Source organism: Chroicocephalus ridibundus, chromosome 2 (assembly GCF_963924245.1).
Source record: "Chroicocephalus ridibundus chromosome 2, bChrRid1.1, whole genome shotgun sequence".
Lineage (NCBI taxonomy): Eukaryota > Metazoa > Chordata > Aves > Charadriiformes > Laridae > Chroicocephalus > Chroicocephalus ridibundus.
Window position 1 is genome coordinate 111,465,564 of NC_086285.1, and position 20,799 is coordinate 111,486,362.

General features: G+C 41.1%; 1 protein-coding gene across 4 annotated transcripts in view; it reads right to left on the reverse strand.

Annotated features, from left to right (window-relative positions):
* LDLRAD4 (low density lipoprotein receptor class A domain containing 4) overlaps positions 1-20,799 on the reverse strand; it is a 296,688-nt gene that overhangs the window by 141,763 nt on the left and 134,126 nt on the right. For all 4 annotated transcript variants that reach the window (XM_063326474.1, XM_063326470.1, XM_063326471.1 and 1 more), the window contains one exon: positions 12,779-12,919. In XM_063326474.1, coding sequence (XP_063182544.1) covers positions 12,779-12,919 — 141 coding nt within the window. The remainder of the gene's footprint in view (positions 1-12,778; positions 12,920-20,799) is intronic.

Genomic DNA, 20,799 nt, shown 5'->3' on the forward strand with positions numbered 1-20,799 from the left:
AGGATGTATGAAAAAATTTCTTTTTTGTCAGCTTTGAATTGCACTGAGCGATCTTCTAATCTTACGACATAGTTTAAGTTCCTGACCCACCTTCTGTTCAACACCCATAGTTTTGTGTACCTTTTTATTTCCCCACTCTTTACCTAGACTCAAAAGTAAACAATTCCAAACTTTTTGGCCTCTATTCATATCAAAGTCTGTTCTCAACTTCTTTCTGCTGCTTTCCTATGTTTTCTACATCCACAGCACGCTTCTGTGCTGCAGGAACACTTGAATACAGCATTCTAGGTAAAGGTAAAATGTTGATTTAAGTAACAGCATCAGAACAATTCACATCCTATTTTTATTGATTCAAAGTATTTTATCTGGCCGCAACTACATTCTCTGAAAAGGTCTTCATTCAGCCCTTCCTAGTCATGCTTTGGTCCTTTTGCTTAAATTACACAATTAATTAGGATCCAATAAACTGTATTAATAGCACATACTTTGCCCTCCAGTATGAATTGCTTTGCGTTAATCAAGATTGAATTTCATCCATCATTCTGTTGACTGCTGACCTCATTTGATGAAATCCTTCTGATATTCCTCTTCAGACTTCACTAACACACAACCAAATATCATTACATTCACCATTTTTTAAGATATTCTGCTCCAATTGTGGAATTATAGTTGACTGATGAATCTCACTCCTATTCCTCTCTCTAGTCACATTTTTATGCAAATTGACTTTTTATGTACCTACTTAGAAACTGTTTAGCAGACCCATTTCCCTGCTCTTAGGTGTTGACATGCAATGAAAAAATAAAGATAAATTTATTAATATTGGACAGTATGTGCTGATGTTAATATACAACATAAAACACATTTTCTAAACTTTTTTTTTTAATTCGCACTGTGAGCTTATCATCGTATTTTTTCTAGTATAATACCCATTTTTCTGAGGTTATTACGGCTTAAAATCTCCTTGCATGTTTTTCAACCATGTAAAAATTTCATCTTCTCTTATTACTTCTGCAAAGTAGATGAACATCATTATCTCCATTTTATAAATAAAGAAATTAAGGAAGAAAACCAATAATGATTTCATCAGGATTGCTCAGGAAGTCTGTGTCAGAGATGCCAAGAATACTTGGAATTGTCGGCGAGACTTATTCACTGATCACCAAGTCTTCCATTCCTCATATCACTTCAGTCCTTCCTTTAGTTTTCTAACATCAGTGGGATTTATTTTTCCCATACTTTATGTAATAGGCTTGTCACAAGGGGACTAGTTTGAAACCTGTGTTGTAACGGCCAGTTGACTGATCATCTACATCGTAATAGCCTATCAAAAGTGACAGGTATTCACAGCGAGAGCTGCAGCTTATTACAAACAAAAGCCACATGCACCTTTCATCCTGGTAATTAAAACAAACAAGCCAGTATCTTTGTCAGGGAGGGAGAAGAAAAAAAAGAAAAAAAAAAAAAAAGAGCAGGTTTGCAACATAGTGATTCCTGACAATGTATAGCCAATCTTTGACTGGTACCAATGGTAATTTCTTCAGGAATATCTGAATCTGCTGGAAAGAAGTCAAGGTCGTTTCTTACTGAAACAGCTGAAAGGTTCTACAAGACAGCAATATCATTCTTGGCATTAGCTGCAAAGCACTGAACACAAAGGCAGAGACCGAATATGTGAAATACCATGAGGTGGGTGGCCAGGCTGAGGTACTGAATACAGGCCACTGTGTCTGTTCTCCAGGAGACTACCAACTCTCCTCTGGAAAATACAGGGACATGACCCTTACATCAGACCGTGGCTCTACAGCTTCACAAAGCAGATGGCTTGTTCTGGCCAGATGATCTGGGTTTTGAAACCAACACCAATAAAACTATCTGAAACTTAGTTGGAGATGTAGAGCACGAATTATCCAAGAACTGAGATACTGATCCCCACCACCACACGCAGGGGTGCACCCACTCTCACAGAACCCCCTGTTTGAATAAAGACAACCCTAGCCCAACCAGCCTTAGTCATACCAATTTGTTTATACACGCTTACATTCGTTATCTTAGACCACAAAAAAAGAACATTCTAAATCTTGGTAAAATATAAAAGAAAGGAAGATGATTGGTTTGGAGGGCTGTGCTGCCAAGAACACAATAATATCACCATCGGCCCCCACACATTTGTTATTGCATTCAGCACAAGTGCCGGATGAACATCTGCACTGTAAAAATTCAGCCCATTAGCTCCTTCAGCTTGTTAGCATATTTTAATGCTGTGATCACAGCTTTCTATTTCTATCAAGGTGCTACTAGGTGCCAGACTCAGTATTCACATAGTGCGTCATTATTATCTCTACACCCCCCAGGTCCTTAATCTGTCTTACATTTATGAAGCTATTACGCAGCAATACTGAAACAGAAGGAAAGAAGAAGGAGAAATCTGAGAAGGAAAGAGGAAGCCACCAGTGGAGCAATACCGCTGGAAAGATAAGCAGGGCTGCGATCTTATCATGTATGGTTGGACTAACACTGTGTTACTCATTGCTCTCTAGCCTCTTAAACTGTATTGTTAAGTTAGAGAAAAGACATTTATCAATCACATACAAAATGCAATTAATTTAACAACTCACTCTGATATCTGTTTTCCTTTAGCTCCTAACAGTGGCTCAGTACAAACAGTTGGTCAACTGTCTCGTTTATGGTCTAAACAGAATGTGAAAAAAATATATTAGCCTTGATTTTTAACCCTAAACCTATAATTAAAAGAGTGGGTATTTTTAAACAAAGATAGAAATCCCAATTTATGTTTTCACAGGAGCTGAGGTACAGATCTTTCTATGTTGCTGGTATTTTTCTTAATGCTAAGCAGTCTGTATTCACTCCTTACGTTTGCATACAACGTGTATGGAAATAAAACAAAAATGAGTGGAAGCCTGCTGTAATATACACACACGTATCTGATGCCTGGGTGCTACACAGTCCCAGGTGACAACTGTGTTTTCTACATGCAGTAGGCTTTCTGTGCGCGTTTGTGTTTTTAAACGGTCAAGCCAAATTTAAGCTTACTTTCCTCACAAGATGGACTTGGTTTCACTATTAAAGCTGTCACACAGTCCATAAATCCTGACCAAAACAACTCCACCACCACTCAGAAAAAAACCGAGTAAGCTTAGAGAAATTAAAAATATCTGTTCCTCACAAAATCAGTGAAAAGACCCAGGTAAAGAGTCTTTCGGGTTGACATGAATTCAGCACTTTCAAGCTTGCGTCCTACATTCAAAATGCCTTAACATGAAAAGTATGTGCTGAATATAGAAGAAACCAATGTGCCCACACATCTTCTGGTTAGGGAAGGGTTGAAGGCTCTTCTCTCATTCTTACACTTATGAAATGAGACATTTCCTCTTCACCTCAGTTCCTGCCCCTTCTAAATGTCGAATTCTCTCAGGAGGACAGAAATCCCATGCTCCTCACGCAGAGCAGTGCAGCATTCCTCCAAGGAACTGGGTTTACTGGGAAAAGCACAACTGTTTATCTAATTTGCTTATACTCTTTCACTTAGCATCTGCAACTGGCCAGTGCCAGATTCAATACTGGGCTAGCTGGGCCTTTGATCTGACCCAGGACAGCTGGTTCCTATGAAATCATTTAACTAGCTAACATTATTCCAATAAAGCCCCACGTCTTAAGCCAAACTGGACTTTGTTATTGAAATGTTATATTTCATTATACTAGCATGGGTTCATTCCAAATGAACCCAAGCCCATGAACGGTCACGAGAGACCCCTTCTGATGCTTCATTCTTCTGTTTCATTTCTCTGTAACAAAAAGGGACAAACGATGAGATTTTCAGAATGGGGGAGAAGGGGGAAAGCAACAGTTAGCTCTTAATTCCCAAACTCTCTTGTATACAGGGAAAGATCTTTAAGCATATATACTTTAGTGAGGGAAGGACTAGCGCATTTACTACCGCTACCATTTCATGGAAACCTTAAACCAGTCAAGGATAAACCACCACCGAATGGAGGCACTTGTACTGCCCTCTGCTTTGTGCCGGCACAAGAGTTTGCACAGTTGAGCTGAGAACAGAAGCATAGACGTGACACCGGCCAAAACAAAGTGGAAGTTTCTCAGAGTTCATCAGAACCAGACTGGCTCTCCCACCCAAGTCCTGTGTGGCTGCACAAACATTTGCACAGGGACAACTGAGGGAGCGACCACAAGGGGCAACACTGGCTTATGCCGGTTTCCAACACTTGCAAAACTGTGGAGAAAATCGGGTTTCTCAGGCTTTCCAGTCTGAGAAAAAAAGCTGCAGACTAATGGCCAAAGCAACGTGCTTTGGTTAAACACTACATGATATGGAAAAACATCATTTCATGCACAATACAGACCACAGAGATCACTGAAAAGCAGGGATTTCTTTGAACACAAACATGATGCTATATATTACGTTACACAGAAACTTCAGACAGAAAATTTTCAGCGTGCACTTATTTATACCACAACATACAAGAAAACTCACAATTCACCTTCATCTCAGCTGTTACTTTAAAACAGAAGGAGAGGATGAGCCTGCTTAAGAAAAATTAAGGTGGTTCATTTCATCAGGGAGATGAAGAGTTTCTGGAGATAAAGGGTCAGATACGCATCTGCAGAATGAAAAGCAATCAAACATCCCAGTCTGCAGCATTCCTACAGAAGGAAGGTTGTCTAGTTTGACTCTGTCCCTTTTTTTTGTGAGGAGTTTTTTAAAATTATTTTTTCTTTTTAAAAAAGCAGCCTCAAAGCACGTGCTAAACCATATGAAAATGTAAGTAATCTTCATACTACCTAAACACCTGAACAGCTTCCGATGCTGTACAGAAGAAATAGTTTGTGACGGCTCCTCTAAGCTTATATTAGCCAAGTGCAGGCACAGCACAAAGGCAGTGCTCCTAACGAGCATTTACCAGCGATAACCAATGTGGACTGAATGAGCCACAGAGAAGAGCAGTGGCTTTAAAATTTCTTGCAGATGCAAAAGAGAATTTTAAGTGCTCAAAGTGTACTGTGCGTTCAAATCTTCATTCAAAGACTGTTTTTAGGCATCTGAGGGAGTGCCTAAACTTCAGTCTGGAAATCTCAAGAGCAGTAGCGTCAGGCGTGATGTGACTTTCTATCTATCTCACAGGTATGCTTGGCTCTGCAAGAGACAGGAGCATTTCAGGAGGATTTCAGACCTGCGGGTAAAACTTACAGAGATTTAGCCAGGCAGCTCCTGGCGCGCTGTACAGTGTGACCCCTGCAAATGAAAATGTAGAGAGGAAGGACAGCAATGAACAATACTTACTAATGTGGACTGAGAATAAAATCAACAGAAGTTGTTCAGTTCCAGTCTATGATTTCTGATGTCGTGCCTGAGCATCTACTACTCGTATGTGAAATAACGTCTGAAAATAACTGTCTCACAGTTTATTCTCTTCCTCTCTCCAGGGGGAGAATTGTGCCCGTGGCATGATACTGTGCTGTGGTTCTTGTACTTTAGTTTTAGGCCTGCACTGATGAAACATTTTTGCTACCATGCACTTCTGGTGGAGAAAACAGTTTGAAGAAGGGTGCCCTCAGAGTCTGTGGGAGGCCATTTCCCTGCCTCACAGCGGTCCACAAGGAGCTCCTGTCTCTTGCAGAGCCAAGCATACCTGTGAGATAGAAAGTCACATCACGCCTGGCACTACTGCTCTTGAGATTTCCAGACTGAAGTTTAGGCACTCTCTCAGATACCTAAAAACAGTCTTTGAATGAAGATTTGAACACACGGTACGTTTTAAGCACTTAATATTCTTTTTTGAATCTGTAAGAAATCAGTAGCAGAAAAAGGAAACAGGAGAAAGCAAAAGCATTACCAGGCGTAATTGTACTAAACCGTTAATGTTTAGTACTAGATGAAGTGTCCTGAAAGCTAACAGGAATTGAAGGAGTGAATGAAATGTGCATGAAGAACAAACACAAACAGTTCTAACAAATGTTGTTTCTAGATTTTGGTTAAAAGTGATACAACTGACTTACATACTTTGCAAACGAATAATATAGCATTTCAGAGCTACTGAAATTCCCACATTTTCATCTGCAGGGCACTGTGAGCTTTTATTTTTTTTTCTCATTAACTGTAAAAATATGATTAATGTTCCGCTGGAAACTTTGTGAAATGGAAATTCCTTACCAGGAGTCGAGTTCAGCCCTGTTTGTAAGCAGATGCAGATACCTGATGTCGTACCAGCGTATTTTGTGGTTGTTATTGGCCCCGTACACGTGTGTCTGGCTTGTCAGAGTCACTAATACTGTAAGGCTCCAGATGAAGAATGGGTAAACTGTAGCATTACTGAATTCCACTGCAGTTTTGTTACAGAATTCATGGGACAAGCGTTCTACTTCATTTATTAAACACCAGGAAATACAGTATTTTTAAAAACACATACAAAATGTTAAAGGAAAACACAACATTCACCCTAATGTTTTGCCATTTTTTTTTTAAATTTTCAAGCTCATCTTAACTGCTTATGTTCCATGACGTACTTCAAAAATACGCAAAGGTGAAATTTCAAAACAAAGCACAGGACCTGCTTATAGCACTTTAAGAAACAAGACTGAACTACAGGCTGAAAACCAACTGGATTTTCTAAATAAAAATAGCTATCTATCTAGTATGTAGTTATATACACACAGAACTAAAATCCAGAATGCTATGGCTTATTTTATAATGCAAAACTCAGAAAACCTCTTGTTTTTTAAAGAAGTTAGCATATGCATCAAATTAAGTTTTTATTACAACTCCACCAGTCAAAAAATATTTATTGCTCTGTCTACATCAGAATTTTTTATTTCCTTGTCATTAATTGCGCTTAGTGACAGAGAAAGGACAAGTAACAGCATGAGAGATCACTAAATAGTGCAAGATCTGCCCTAGGCTACGGGTCTCACCTGGTTAACACAGCTTCCCCTTTCCAAACCGTAGGCAGCCTCGCGTAACCTCATCTTAACAGCCGGGGACATACGGAGCCCCAGGTAAGGAGAAGAAACCAATCCTTCTGAACAAGTGGGCCAAATCAAGGAAAAGTAAGCAAGTAAAATAAGCCTTTTCAAGCGTATAATGTGACTAAACCAATCAATAAATACAGGTGACCGAGCAGTTTTATGCATGTGTTATGCCAGATGATGGCTCTCCCAATCCACCCCCTCCCGAGATCTACACTCCCAGCTCCATCACCCCGCGCTCCCTGGGCCGATGCAGCTGAAATCAATAGCGCCGTAACACCATCCCTCTCCTTCCCCCCCCCTCTAAAGCCCCCTGCCCGCCAAGTTTCAGCCGAGATGGGTATTGACCGTCTCTCTCCCAGCACCAGCGGGGCCTGTCCTCTCCTCCCGCTCGGCGGGGCAGGATCAGCCCGGATCAGTAACTGATTAGAGGGGAGCACGTCCTGACTTTCCCCAGTCACTTAAGCCGGCGTCTCATTGCTTGTCCTTAGAGACCACAGCTCCACTCAGGCAGAGAGCGTCTAGACAGTATTCATGATCCATCTGTCTGGCACAGCCAGGCTGATGACAAACTCTATTAGACCCGAAACAATTTTTTTTTTTTTCCCCTCTCTCTGCTCTTCCCTCCTCCCATCTCCCTTTTCCTCCGAGAAGCAGTAATCTGACACTGAAAATTACTATCATTGTTGCAATGCTCAAAATAGCAGTGCCAGACTTTCATTAACATCAACGCTAGACTGCTAAATATTTAAAGAAATGGATAAATTTCACCTGAAGTGGGACAGCCCGGCACACATGAAAGCAGAAGCACAATCAAAATGTAAATCTAAGCGGTTGTTTTTATCTGTGCAATTTCAGTGTCACAGTTAGAGGGGGATGCCAAAGGTCTCTTTAAACAAAATATTTTCCTTTGATTGAGCTTTTTGTTTTTAAAACAGAATCATTCTCCAACCCCCTGCAGATCCCTACAAGGCTCAGAGCCGACAGAAGTAGGTGGGGGTGGTGAAAGGGAGAGCTATATATTTGATTTGTTTGGGTTTTTTTACCTTGCAGAGGAAAATGAACTCCTACAGCAAACTCTTCTATGCCAAAACAGCCATGACACATCACCTCCATCAATGCTGACAACTTGAAATTTGATGTAGACATAATTTTCACATGACAAGAAGGATTTGTTCTCCCTTCTTTTACTCTTCTTCAAATTCTCATGCATGTCAATATTTGTGTTTCGCATGCCCACGAACGCATACAGACCACAGCAGAGATAACTACCTGTACTGTTTTCCACCAAACAATTAAAGAACTAAAATCTCCGCCATTGCAACCCTTCTCAATTAGACATGACTTGGACACCGCAGTCTGCAAGCAGACAACAGACTACACTTCCCATTTCAAAATCCAATTTACTTTTAGCAGAACAAGGCAGGCTGATCATTTGTTGCGAAACAAAGGGAAAAGCTCGAACAAATGAACTGTGTCCTGCTAGAAGCAGGCACATTGTTTCAATTCCTCGGAGTCCAAATTTTGTGGGCCGCGTGGAGCGGCAAGCTGCCGCCAAGGCCAAGTCTGCAATGTTTAAAATCCTATTCTTCACCTCATTTTTCCCATCATGGCTTTGAGCTGTTAAATACACCCTCGACCTCCAAGTAGTGACAAAAGAACAGTCACTTCCATTATCCCGATCAGTAAGTCTTCATAGTTGATGAAAATAAAAACAGTTAAGTGGACACGGGCTACTTTGCAGGAGGCTACCTGTGGGGAAACGTGCAGTAGCCCCCATGTCCTCATGGAGGAGGGGGAGCTAGGCTTCAACACGCATCACCAAACCTGTGTTAAAAATCCCACTGTAAACCAAGCAAGCCGTTGCCTTAACATGTTTGGCTTAAATGCCGTAGCACTTATTTTGAGCAACTCGCTGGACTGCAGCTCGTGCTGTCTAAAACCAGGCTCTAACACACCTTGGAGCTGGTGCAGGTTTTCCCCGGCTGCCCTCCAATTTCTCTGTGCTGTACAGACTAAATTGCCCGCGTAGCAGCGTAAGGGAACTCCACCTACAAGTCAGCAGAGGAACCAAGTAATAAATAAAGCCAAATAAAACCAAAGGGCTACAAAAAAATACGTGTTTTGTTTAACTTTGCACACATAAGACATCTTATAGAATCCAGTAGCAACATTTAAAAGACTGAGTTAACAGCCTTCACATTGGAGACAAGTAAGAATAGCAAGGAGAGAGGAACACCAGGTGTGGGAGATTTAAACTCCTCTAACACAATGAGATAGCGTCTGCTGTAATCACGAGATCCAGGGAGCAGGTCACCCACAAAAAATATCCTTCTATACCACTGCTCATGCAACTTAACTAAGCTATACAATAAGCTCCAACGAGACATCCTGGATTTGGCTGCTGGCAAGAACACAAATGAGAAATGCTTCAGTAGCCAGGAAATATGGGCTACCGCTAACACGGCACGTACTGCTTAAATGAACTGATACAGAACTTCCATATGAAAATTTATTTATTTAGACATCATTTGGGGGCAGTGTATGTATTACTGTGAAATGAGATGAATCATCTTTCCACCACGGGAGGATAGAAGGCTTGAATACAGTAAGAGGAAAGGATTCTTTGAAGAAACAGCAGAGGGGAAGGCAAACCATAGCAACGCCAACGTGCTCTAGGTAAAGACAGGGGCAGTCCCAGGGAGGAGCAGGCCACCCTGTTCGGACGTGGACCAGCACACACTCACATGTGGCTCCTTCCAACAGCTTCCTGCCCATTCAAGAACTGTGCACAAGCAAGAAGGTGCAAGAACAGAGCTGATGCGTAACACTGACCAGAAAGAAATTCCTGCTTTACAGTTCCTCAAGTGATGATTTTTTTTTTAGAGTAATTTTCTTCTTATAGAGCTGTATTACCTTCTTGTCACTAATGAGAGGCCAAAGAATATATGTAGTCCTGTGCTGGAAGGTAGCCTCGTCAGCTGGGACATTTCAGGCACGTATACTCTGGTGTACTCTGGTAGGGATCCCCATTAAAATCATTTGAGCAAAAGCATGCACAAGTTCCTTAATTCAACATGTCATCCCTCTAAGGCCTGGGGACCTCACTTCAACAAGTATTCCAGAAACATTTTTTCAAGGCTGGAATAAGCCAATGCAACCAACTGCCACATTCGTAATAATGCTCTTTCCTATTACCAGTTGGCACTGATTTCTACCATGTAACAGCCTGCTTAATAGCCAGAACATGATAAATATCACTAATCCTCATTTGTTTTAAACACTGCTTCTGGTTGTATGATTTTCCATCTGGCTTTGATCCTTTTTCTCTTTGTTTCACCATTAGCACCCTGTTTCACTGGGTTTTGGCCTTTTCAGTTAAAACAAGAAGTCCCTTTATTTACCAGCACTTGTCGCACAGTCCCTATTGCAATGAAAAAGCACAGTCATTATCAATATCCCCAAACACACCAAATAATGAACTGCCCTCTCTGCCACAAGGTAATCAAAAATTTAAACACTTCGGAATGCTCCTACTAATAAATCAAGTATTTCCTGTACAAACTCATTTGCAATGTTGTTACAAAATCAGCAAATATACTTCTTGAACTGTTTACCTCATTATTCCTCTTCAGTCAGCACGGGGGAGGTCTGAAGTAGGACTATTGGACACCATATTTCAGGAGGAGTCAGAAAAAAATAACAAATATAACTGATTTAAGCAAACATAATTCATGTGAAAGAACTTGGGTTTATTTAGGTTTTGGTTTTTTTAAACCCTCCCAGAAGGTGACAGACGGGTGGTAACAGTCCTCATGTCTGTAAAAGGCTGATTTCAGAAGGAAGCAAACACTTTTCATCCATGTCCACTGAAAAGTGAGACAAATGCCGCCACTTTGACCTGCACAACTTCCCAGAGACAGGGCCATAAAAGGCGCCAACTGAAGCTCCTGTGCAAGCAGTAGGAAACCTGCCACTGAAGGTTTTTTGCAGACACGTTTTGTCGTGTTTTGTCCGGATAAACTTTACACCGCTGGAGGCAAAGAGGATGGATGACCTGCCAGCTGACCAGCGCTGCTCCCTTCCAGGCATGCCTGGCTTCTGCAATGCCTGATGGGAGGGATGTGTCCTAGGAGGAGACCAGAAAGTTTGCAGATCCTGGATCACGCAAGTAACCATTTCTACAGTCCAAAGGCCTCCTGAGGAAAAGGCCAGCACGCAGTGCCAACACGCTGCTGTCATCGTGCTCGATTGACACAGGAACGGGGCGTACTGAAAAACCAATGGTGCCCTGGCTATCACACCTCAAGCTGAAGGAGGCTTTTGGAGTTCCACATAGGACTCCACCTAGGAACTCAGAGGCTGCCTCCGTCCCACCGCAGCTATGCAGGGCCACCACCTGTGATGCCCCAACTGCTGCTTGTCACCAAAGTCCTTCCCTCCGTCTGCTACCGCAGTGGTTTTCATGGCTCCTTTTGGGCAAACGGTTGCGCTGGCTCAGTTTAAGAGAAGAGCTGTACAGTAACCCAGTCAAAAAAATTCCTCTATTTGAACTTTAAAGGTATGCTTACAAGTTTCGCATGCACAAATAAGAAGGCATAACCTTTTTACAACTTAAAAGCCAAGTTGAGCAGAGACATGTGACATTTTGATTTGGACCCATCACCAAAGCCTTCGGCTATTCCTGGGGCTTTGGAAAGGGATCCACTACAAAAATCAAATTGAAACAAAAATAAAATGAAATAATATAAAAGTATATGTAGGCCATTATTATTTCAAAACCTCTGAAATCACTGCAGAGGTACCAAAGTACCACAAAGTACAAGATTTAAAAAGATATACAGTACAACATTTAGACAGATGTTCAATTGGAGGTTGGAGGGCAGAGGAGGAAAGGTGCATATCCAACACCTGACTTCATCTTCTATTATGAATCCACTCCAGTGATTCAGTCCTACCTAATGGCACATGCATTCGTACAAAAATCACAGATACATGCCGCTTGTAATTCCTATTATTAATAACAACAGAAGTAACACAGATATTCCTAAGTCATCTCACAACCCTAGGTGAAACAGCATGCTGAGGGACGTCAGTATGGCCAGAACCAAACCATTCAGAAAGTAGTAAGTAATCTAACAGCACTTCTATTGCATTTGTAGACCAGAAGCATTATTAGAAAATTCCTCCCCCATCCAGAAAGCTGAATTGTGGTTTAAAAATAAATTATTGCAATTATACAAAAACAAAATCAAAGTTTGATTTTAGTGTACATCACTGAGGGCAAAACACTAAGAGAGCGATTCTGGTGATAAACTCTGGCACTCTGCGTGAGATACTTATGCACCAAAGAATAGCAACTAAAGCTATTTTAAATATATACCTCCAAAAGCCTTTCTTAGTAGTCTTAATAACATATAAAGACTGTCAAACAGACAAAGCACAAAATGTTTTTTAGAACGTTGGAAAACAAATTATTTAGTCATTTATACATTACGCTTTCTTTCTCAGAAGTCACATATGATCCATATGATTAGAACATCAATATCTGCGGCACAAACTCCGTCTGCACAACTACAACTTTCCAGGCTTAAAAACCTAGAGAAAGCATGTTACAAATCACTGCTGCTTCAGAGAAAAACAGTATTTACTTCCTCTGTCTCATCCCCCCCAGATATCATACTGCAGACCAAGTTGCCGAACAGACTGATTTCTGAGGTAGAGACATATTCGACATACATAGATACACAGATGCACACAAAGAGACAGTACTTACAGCTAAAGATGCCTGGAGGTGGATGCTCTGTTACAAGCAGACAGTTCTCTTCATCACTGTTATCCCCACAGTCATTCTGTTGGTTACAAATCAATGAACCAAGATACAAGCATTTACCACTGGCGCAGGTGAATTTGCACTCTGAAAGGCAAAAAAGAAACCAAAACAGAAATTTGTGAGGGAACTGGTGCTTACCTTCTTCACTGCTAGAACGACTGATATGAGAAGCAGTCTTTTTCAAGTAGATGTTATCGTGGTGGATGGGTCTTTGGAACTTCATCCCCAGAATAAATAATATAGTATTTGTAAGCATTGCATGTATAAATATATACGTGACACGTTCTAGATCACCAGAATCAATCCACTAGTAAACCAGATTTGCCGTTTAGGGAAATTAAACTTCTTCTTAAAAACCAGACAATATTTTTTTGTAGTTCATGTCGATTACAATTCACTTGGAACAAAGACTGTGTTCTCATGCATGTTTGTGTGGCACCTTGCGTATATAGGGCAAGACAGCACTATGAATAAAAATAATAATTGTTGCATATTAAAAAACTCTTGCACAATGTAAAACAGCATCAGCTGTAAGGCAGCGGTATAGTTTGTAACCAGGAACAATCCTGTCCAGACACAGACAATTATTCCTTAACTGCCTTCCCAAAGCCAATTTGCCAGTCTCCCAACTAATTACAATCAAGCACTCAGTCTGCACATTGAACTCCCACATGCCAGTTTGCTTAACAAAGTCAGTAAACTTCTAAAGCCTCTATAAAGTGGCTGAACGCTATAAGCAGGCATGCCATATTTTGTACATTTCGTTCATTACAAAGAAAAGAACTGTTTCCCCTAAATATCGTTCAATCATGAGAACAATTCCTACGAGACCAAGTATTAAAAACTTTGTTGCCTCAAGTTCCTTCTTCTCTCCCTTTCTCTGCAAAAGGATACAGGCTGGCTAACAAAACCCGTGTAAGATCCCTCACTAGACTGATATCTAGCTCCTAAAAAACAAACATCAAGGGAAAACTCTTTACCTTGTCTCCCACCGACAGGAGAGCTACGCAGTCACCCCTTCAGACAAGGATGACATTACCTCCATCCTTGGCCATTTGTTTACTGGTAAAGACTAAGTGCTAACCAGTGCTAGCTTTTTATAGGAATTATAGTCCAGTGCCTTGTCATCTTGGATGTTTTTTCTTTAATTTTCAGAGCCCAGTCAGACAGGGCTTCCGTCTGACTGACTTGTCTTCTGTCTGAAGCTGTAAAACCTCAGTATTTAAATAAGGCTTAATGTACTAAGGATGTCTACTATGGTTGATAATTAAAATTCCATTGCCCTTCTGCTAAACTGATCATTTAAATGTCACTTCCAGAAACGAAGCTTTATAGTAAGTATTTGAGATGTAATTAAGAAATGTTCACAAAAAATATTCAAGCAATTATAAAGAGCTTTCTCACTAGGCTTGTTCCAAAGTTAAATACACTACACATATAGAACAGAGGACATATTATATCTAGACAAATTATAATTTAATGATTACACTTCCAGCACGTTGACAAATTCTGGCCATTCTCGTTCACAAGCAAAGGCAAAGCAGACAGAATTAAACCCAAGGAACACTCACAAGTAGTTCATTAAAGCGGTGCCATGCCCTGAACACCGGGCTTCCCCAAGGGCTGCAGTTTGGGTTGGCTGATTCTGCTTAAGAGAGGTGGTCACTGGTCCTTCCCAGCAAAGAGACAGCACTTGTTCAGCTTCAACAGTATCAACAAGAGCCTTTCTTTAATATTCACAGCCCTTACTTGCTCTGAACTGAGACAACAGGACCTATAGTTCTAAAAAGCCCCTAAAACAGTTACCGAGGTGCGATACTTACCCACACAAATCTGATGTGTAACATAAGCAAAGCAATAGTGAATAAGGGGAAAAATAAATTGGGAAAGCGAACGAAATAATTTTTCTTAGGAAATGTGCTTTGTAGGTAAAAGTGATTTGCGGACTTCACTCTGAACACTTTTCATCAACAGTATTAATGGCATTTTGGTACATGTACCAGCAAGAATCTGCTGCTGCAAAAATACATACATCAACATGTGCAACACATAAAATGCTACTTAGGAATATAAATAAAAGCCATAAAATACTATGCAAGAAAAACAAGCATTTCCTCTGGAAAAAAAAATCTATCCTTTCATTCCACTTGGTCAAACTGCACTTAAAAATCAGTGAGTATTTGCCTAAAGAAGGTCCTCAAGATTTAAGCTTTTTCAGTCCAACCCTGTAATACCTGAACTACTCAAATTGTACAATAAAATACTGTACAAACAAAATTTTTTCCCCTGCTCCTTTGTCACCCTGTCCTTCTCTGCTACAACAAAGAGCTGAAGAGGCATTTAAGGGCTTAGTTTTTCTGTTTTGAGTATAGAGTTTAAAAATTTCATAACCGGAGTAAGCCTTTGAAACCTAAGGAACTAAGAAGGTCATTAACAGTTACTTTCGGAAAGGAGACTCTAAAGATCAGTCTCAATATTAACAATCTGATAATTACAACCCATTTCTGCAACTTCATGAAGTAAGAAACTGGAACAAGAAAAGAACAAAGCTGCCTTGGAAGATTAGAAAAGTTGGCTTGAAAGGGTTCAAACTTTCAAGGATCTTAAATGAGGAATATAACACAGGGTGAAATTAGAGGGGTAAAGGACATACTGCTTCTATTTGAAAGACAAATATCAAACACCATATTGCTTGAAGTTAAAACGTTTGGCCTGTTACTTTGGCTACAATTTTTAATTCTTTCCTGTGTCTTTGTGTTGAGTCCTGATACAAAGCTTTCCACGCTTCCCCCATGGATGATATAAAGTTCTCAAGCAGGATGTCAACTCAAAAGCAATTAAAGCTAAGAACTTTCCATTTCTATTTGCCACCAGATTATACAGTCTTCAGACAAAAAACCAAATGAAGCATTGAATTTTTGTCACTCTATTAAAGTTTTAAAGTTCTGGTTTTTAACTAACATTACCATAAGAGGACTAACCAGAGGAAAAAAATTGTGCTCTAAGGTGTTTGGTTTTGCTTTGGTTTTTTGGTGTGTTTTTTTTTTTTTCCTGGATAATGGACCACATAGAAATTTGAATTCAAAAAGCAGACTCAATCAACCTTTCCTGTAAATTTTTATGGCTACTTCCTCATTCCCTCAGATTTGGGAACCATTGTCAAGGTGAATTATTCACCATTATTCACCATTGTCAAGGTGAATAAAAAAAGTCATCAGGCCTCTCGTCCCCTGTTGATGTGCCCACGTTGACTGGAAGGTTGCTCGCAATACCGCAGGAATTCTGTGTTTATTTTAAAATGGCCCGTGTTGCCAAAATCATCTTGCCTTGTGATCTCCCACCAAATCTGTCTGCCAAGAAAGCAGTCACCATGTACTGGGCATGGCTGGGATGGAGTTAACTTTCTTCATAATAGCCCTTATGGTGCTGGGTTTTGGATTTGTGACCAAAATAGTGTTGATAACACACCAGTGTTTTGGCTATTGCTGAGCAGTGCCTGCACAGCGTCAAGGCTTTCTTTTTTGCTCACCCCGCTCCTCACAGGGAGGAGGCAAGAGGCTAGGAGGCAACACAGCCAGGACAGGTGACCACAACTGACCAAAGGGATTCTCCATGCCATACAGCATCATGCTGAGCAATAAAAAAAAGCGGGGTTGTCTTCCTGTTGCTCAGAGACGGGCTGGGCATCAGTCTACTGGAGGGAGGTGATGAGTGACTGCCTTTGCCTGACTTTTTTCCCCTCTTTCCTTCACTTTCTAAGCTGTGTTTTTGCTGTTGCTCTTCCTATTCTCTCCCCTTCCCGTGGGGCAGGAAGGGGCGGCGAGCGAGCAGCCGTGCAGGTGCTTAGCTGCTGGCCGGGATCAACCCACAACACATGCACATGCAAAAGCAACTTGTAAATCTAACAAAATTTAATATCCGATGGAGGACATGAAAGTGCAAAAATTACCCTGTATAATCGTGTTCTGTTGAAGTCTGAAGGAAATACTCAAAGGAAAAATGTATGAATGGGACAAATTAATTAAACAGCTTAATCAATGAAAATACAGATACTTTTGAACACGGAACATACTTAGCAGCAGGTATTTGTGACTTGTAAACAAAAATGCAGTACCTTGAAGTAGTTTGCGTAGTAAATGCATTTAAACAGGGTGTGTTTTTTCTAAAACTAGAAGAGAATCCTTCCTTGTAAAGGATCAAAGTCAGGTTGATGGAGCTAGTCAGAAGCAAATATTAGCGTATCGTCAGACTGAAAGTTGGTAAACAAACAGACCTGCAGAGGTCTGTACTGAAATACTAGGAGTGACCTCAAAACACTCTGACAGGGAAATCCAGACCAGTGCAGACTAGACCAATGTGCCTAATGACACACCAGAGCGCCCTTTTCAGCACGAAGTCCTGTACTTGGCTTGTCTAGACAAGAGGGGGAAAAGCTCCCGTTTTGAAAACAAGCCAGCACGATCCTTCTTTCATGAATAATGTTTCAAAGCTAGACAGTTTCCCTCTTCATTTTCAAGTGGCAATTAGTGAAACATCAGTAGGTTGGTCAGCAAGGCTCTGACTAGAGCTAAACCTGAAGCAAGATGACAGCTACTGGAGGCTGAAAAAACCAGCCCTTCTTACACTTTTATCTTACTATGTTTGTAATTATGTCTGCAGCATAATTTTAAAATTTATCTTGCCGATATACTGATTCTTCAACATAAAGTTTTAATAAGCATACTTCCAGGTAGAACGAGACTACCTTGGGAAAAAAGGAATACTAAGAATATTATTATGAATGTTTCCTATTTTTCTAAACTGTATGCACGTAGTATGAATAAGCACATGGTTCACATGTTTAAGGTAGATACTTGTATGTGTAAACTCTCTACACACAAATACCCATTAATATATGACTGCATTTCAAATTGTTAATTGAAGGCTACGTTTCTGATGCAAGGGCAAAAGATGGATTTGTCTCGTGATACAAAAAACTCCTCTGATCAGCGTTTTTTATTGTGAAATGCAAGATCTGCTGTATTGGGTAGGCTTATTTTACATTTTCTGTGCCTATCCAACAAGATAATTTTATCCTTGCATTCAACTTAATTCTTTTAGACTTCATTTACACTTGACTTCATCCATATGAACAGCATTCCCATTGTTTTGTCATCCCACTTACTGTAGGGCATTTTTAATTATAGCTAAGTGCTGTTTGTTTTTGTAATGTAAATCCAACCACAGGCCAAGAAAAAAAAAAGCGACAAAGTGTCATATTGAAAAAATATGGTAGTTTAGGCCACTGTTACGATGCATGTCACAGCTACTTATTTAACTGTTCTGAGATGATTATCTGACCCAGGGGCAGAGTTCTATTCCATCCGTTCGAATAAAAAATAAAAAACTGTGCATGCAGCCAGTGATCTCAAATTGGTTTGGCTAAATCGTAGTAACATAGTACAAACAAACAAAATAAAATCCTAAGTGATGTCTGGGAGTTATCCAGAGTGTAAAGGCACCCTCCCAAAATCCAGGGAATTGGTAGCAGCCCTGGCAGTACAACCAGCAGAGGGTGATCAAATACCCTGCTGGCACCAGAGAAGTAGAAGGCGAAAATCTCTTTGCCTCCGGGTGGATCTAGATCACTAGAATAAAGGCCTAATTTCTAATTTCTTACGTAAAGATTCCATTTTAAGTATGTCATCATACTTCTTCATACTCCCTTTCATATTGCAACACATAACAGCCTGAAAGAAAATATGTTTAAAGGGCATCATCACCTGTTATAAGGGTAATAAGATGCAGAAGTAGTAAATTGGGGAGGGTGGGAGGAAGCACACTTCGCTGGAGATTAAAGAAATATAAACCACAAATACCAGAGTCAGTACAATAAAACCCTGTTCAACCTCTGATAAACATCTGTCTGTGTATTATTTTTAATATTGCAGATTGTAGCTTTATAATGGGAAGTAAATCATAAATAGGAGGCAGTGTACACACGGAACATGTTTATTTGGGAAAAAGCTTGGTTAATAAGGAAGATGGCAGGCTGCCACGCGATCTAATAAATCTCCATTGGTGCAGGGAAGGGAGGGATAAATAGGTCTTTACAAAACAAAAAAACACTTCATAAAAAGAATGCCAAGCAGAATACCAGCAAAACTGAAAGCGGATCAGCTTATGCAGGGTAAGAAGCCGAGCCGTAAGCCAGAGTCAAAGGCCTGTCCTCGCTGCCCGCAGCCGCACGCAGGAGAGGGGAGTCAGTTCTCAGAGCCAGGAAACACCGAGACCGAGAGACCTTCTCTGCCCAGGGGAGATGACAGCCTTAAAACTGGACCGACTGAAAGAAGACTGTTACGGGTTCAAAACCAGTCTTGTCTCATTTGCTGAGCTGCTACCCTCTTGCAGTCCCCCATGCTCACTTGCTTATCCAGCAATTATCTTTTCATCTTCTTCTTAAGGCAAAACCTGATGTGATGCCCTTTTAACTGGTTACTATTAGTCTGGAGAAAAGGAGGCTGAGGGGGGACCTTATCACTCCCTACAACCTCCTTTCACGTAGTTGTAGCCAAGTGGGAGTTGGTCTCTTCTCCCAAGTAACAAGTGATAGTACAAGAGGAAATGGCCTCAAGTTGCGCCAGGGGAGGTTTAGGATGGATACTAGGAAAAATTTCTTCACAGAAAGGGTTGTCAAGCATTGGAACAGGCTGCCCAGGGACGTGGCTGAGTCCCCATCCCTGGAGGTATTTAAAAGACAAGTAGATGTGGTGCTGAGGGACATGGTTTAGTGGTGGACTTGGCAGTGTTAGGTTAATGCTTGGACTTGGTGATCTTAAAGGTCCCTTCCAACCTAGACGGTTCTATGATTCCATGATTCTACTTATGCCAGTAGCTAAAGGAGGCAAACACATTATTCTTATGTACAGGTAGTGAAATCTACTATCCAGCTCACCAATTCAGAGTGTTAGAACATTTCACTAAGTTCACCTTAATCAATAGCCTGAACAAAATTACATTAGAAGCTGTGGGGACAACTGAAAGACCTCCTTTATTTTGAGATTTGTCAGTGGGGTTGGTGTTCATCTGTGATCTTTCTTCCCCGTATATACCTGTCTCCAGCATGAAAAAAAAACACGGAGGCCTCTTCCTGGAGTCCTTTGGGGCATTATGAGAAGAGTTTTCATCAACACTGGAAACTTTTTCACACCTACACTAAATTCAAGAGGCAGGCTGTCACTCAACCATCATCCTGCCCACACAGCGAGCCTCCACAGCTTGGCAGCAGGGACCAGCAGCTCCCCTGAGCACGTCTCTGAGAACAAGGAGCCAACGGCTCCCATCACAGCACTCATCTCAAATGGACAGGCCTCTCCAAGGTGACCTTGAAGACCATCAAGCTCACCTAAACAGACAGTTATGCCACCACAGGGAAAGGTTATTTTACTGGCACCTTCATAGACAATCTTTTCTAGTTTATTCTTCATTTATCTTTCCATAAAACAGCAAGGCAATAACAGAGTACAGGTTTGTATTTTCTGCCCTTCTACCCACTTGCTTTTCCAGACCCGGCAATGATCTGCCCATTTATGCCCACACAGCACTAAAACACCAGAGCTCCTCAACAAAACGCAAGAATTGCATCCCCTGCTACACATTCGTCTAAAGTCTCCTTCAGAGCCCCACCAAAGCAGCCTGACACCTTCTCTAGCCACAAAGCTTCTGCAGAAACATTCCCCGCCAGCGCCACGTGCCCTGCACTTGCCCGCTCGGGGATTTGTGTCAGTGCCAACAACTCAACCGAGTCACAGTCTTGACTTTGACCCGTGAGGTGCTTGGGTCAGAGCCCACAGAAAGGACATAGAGCGCCAGGGCAGAAGTGTGCAGCTGCCCAGGTGGCGGACAAGGAACACCTTCACTCCAGCTCCTGAGAAGGAAGGACTTACAAGGGATGGGTTTCCACCAGCCACGAGCCTCACGTTTCT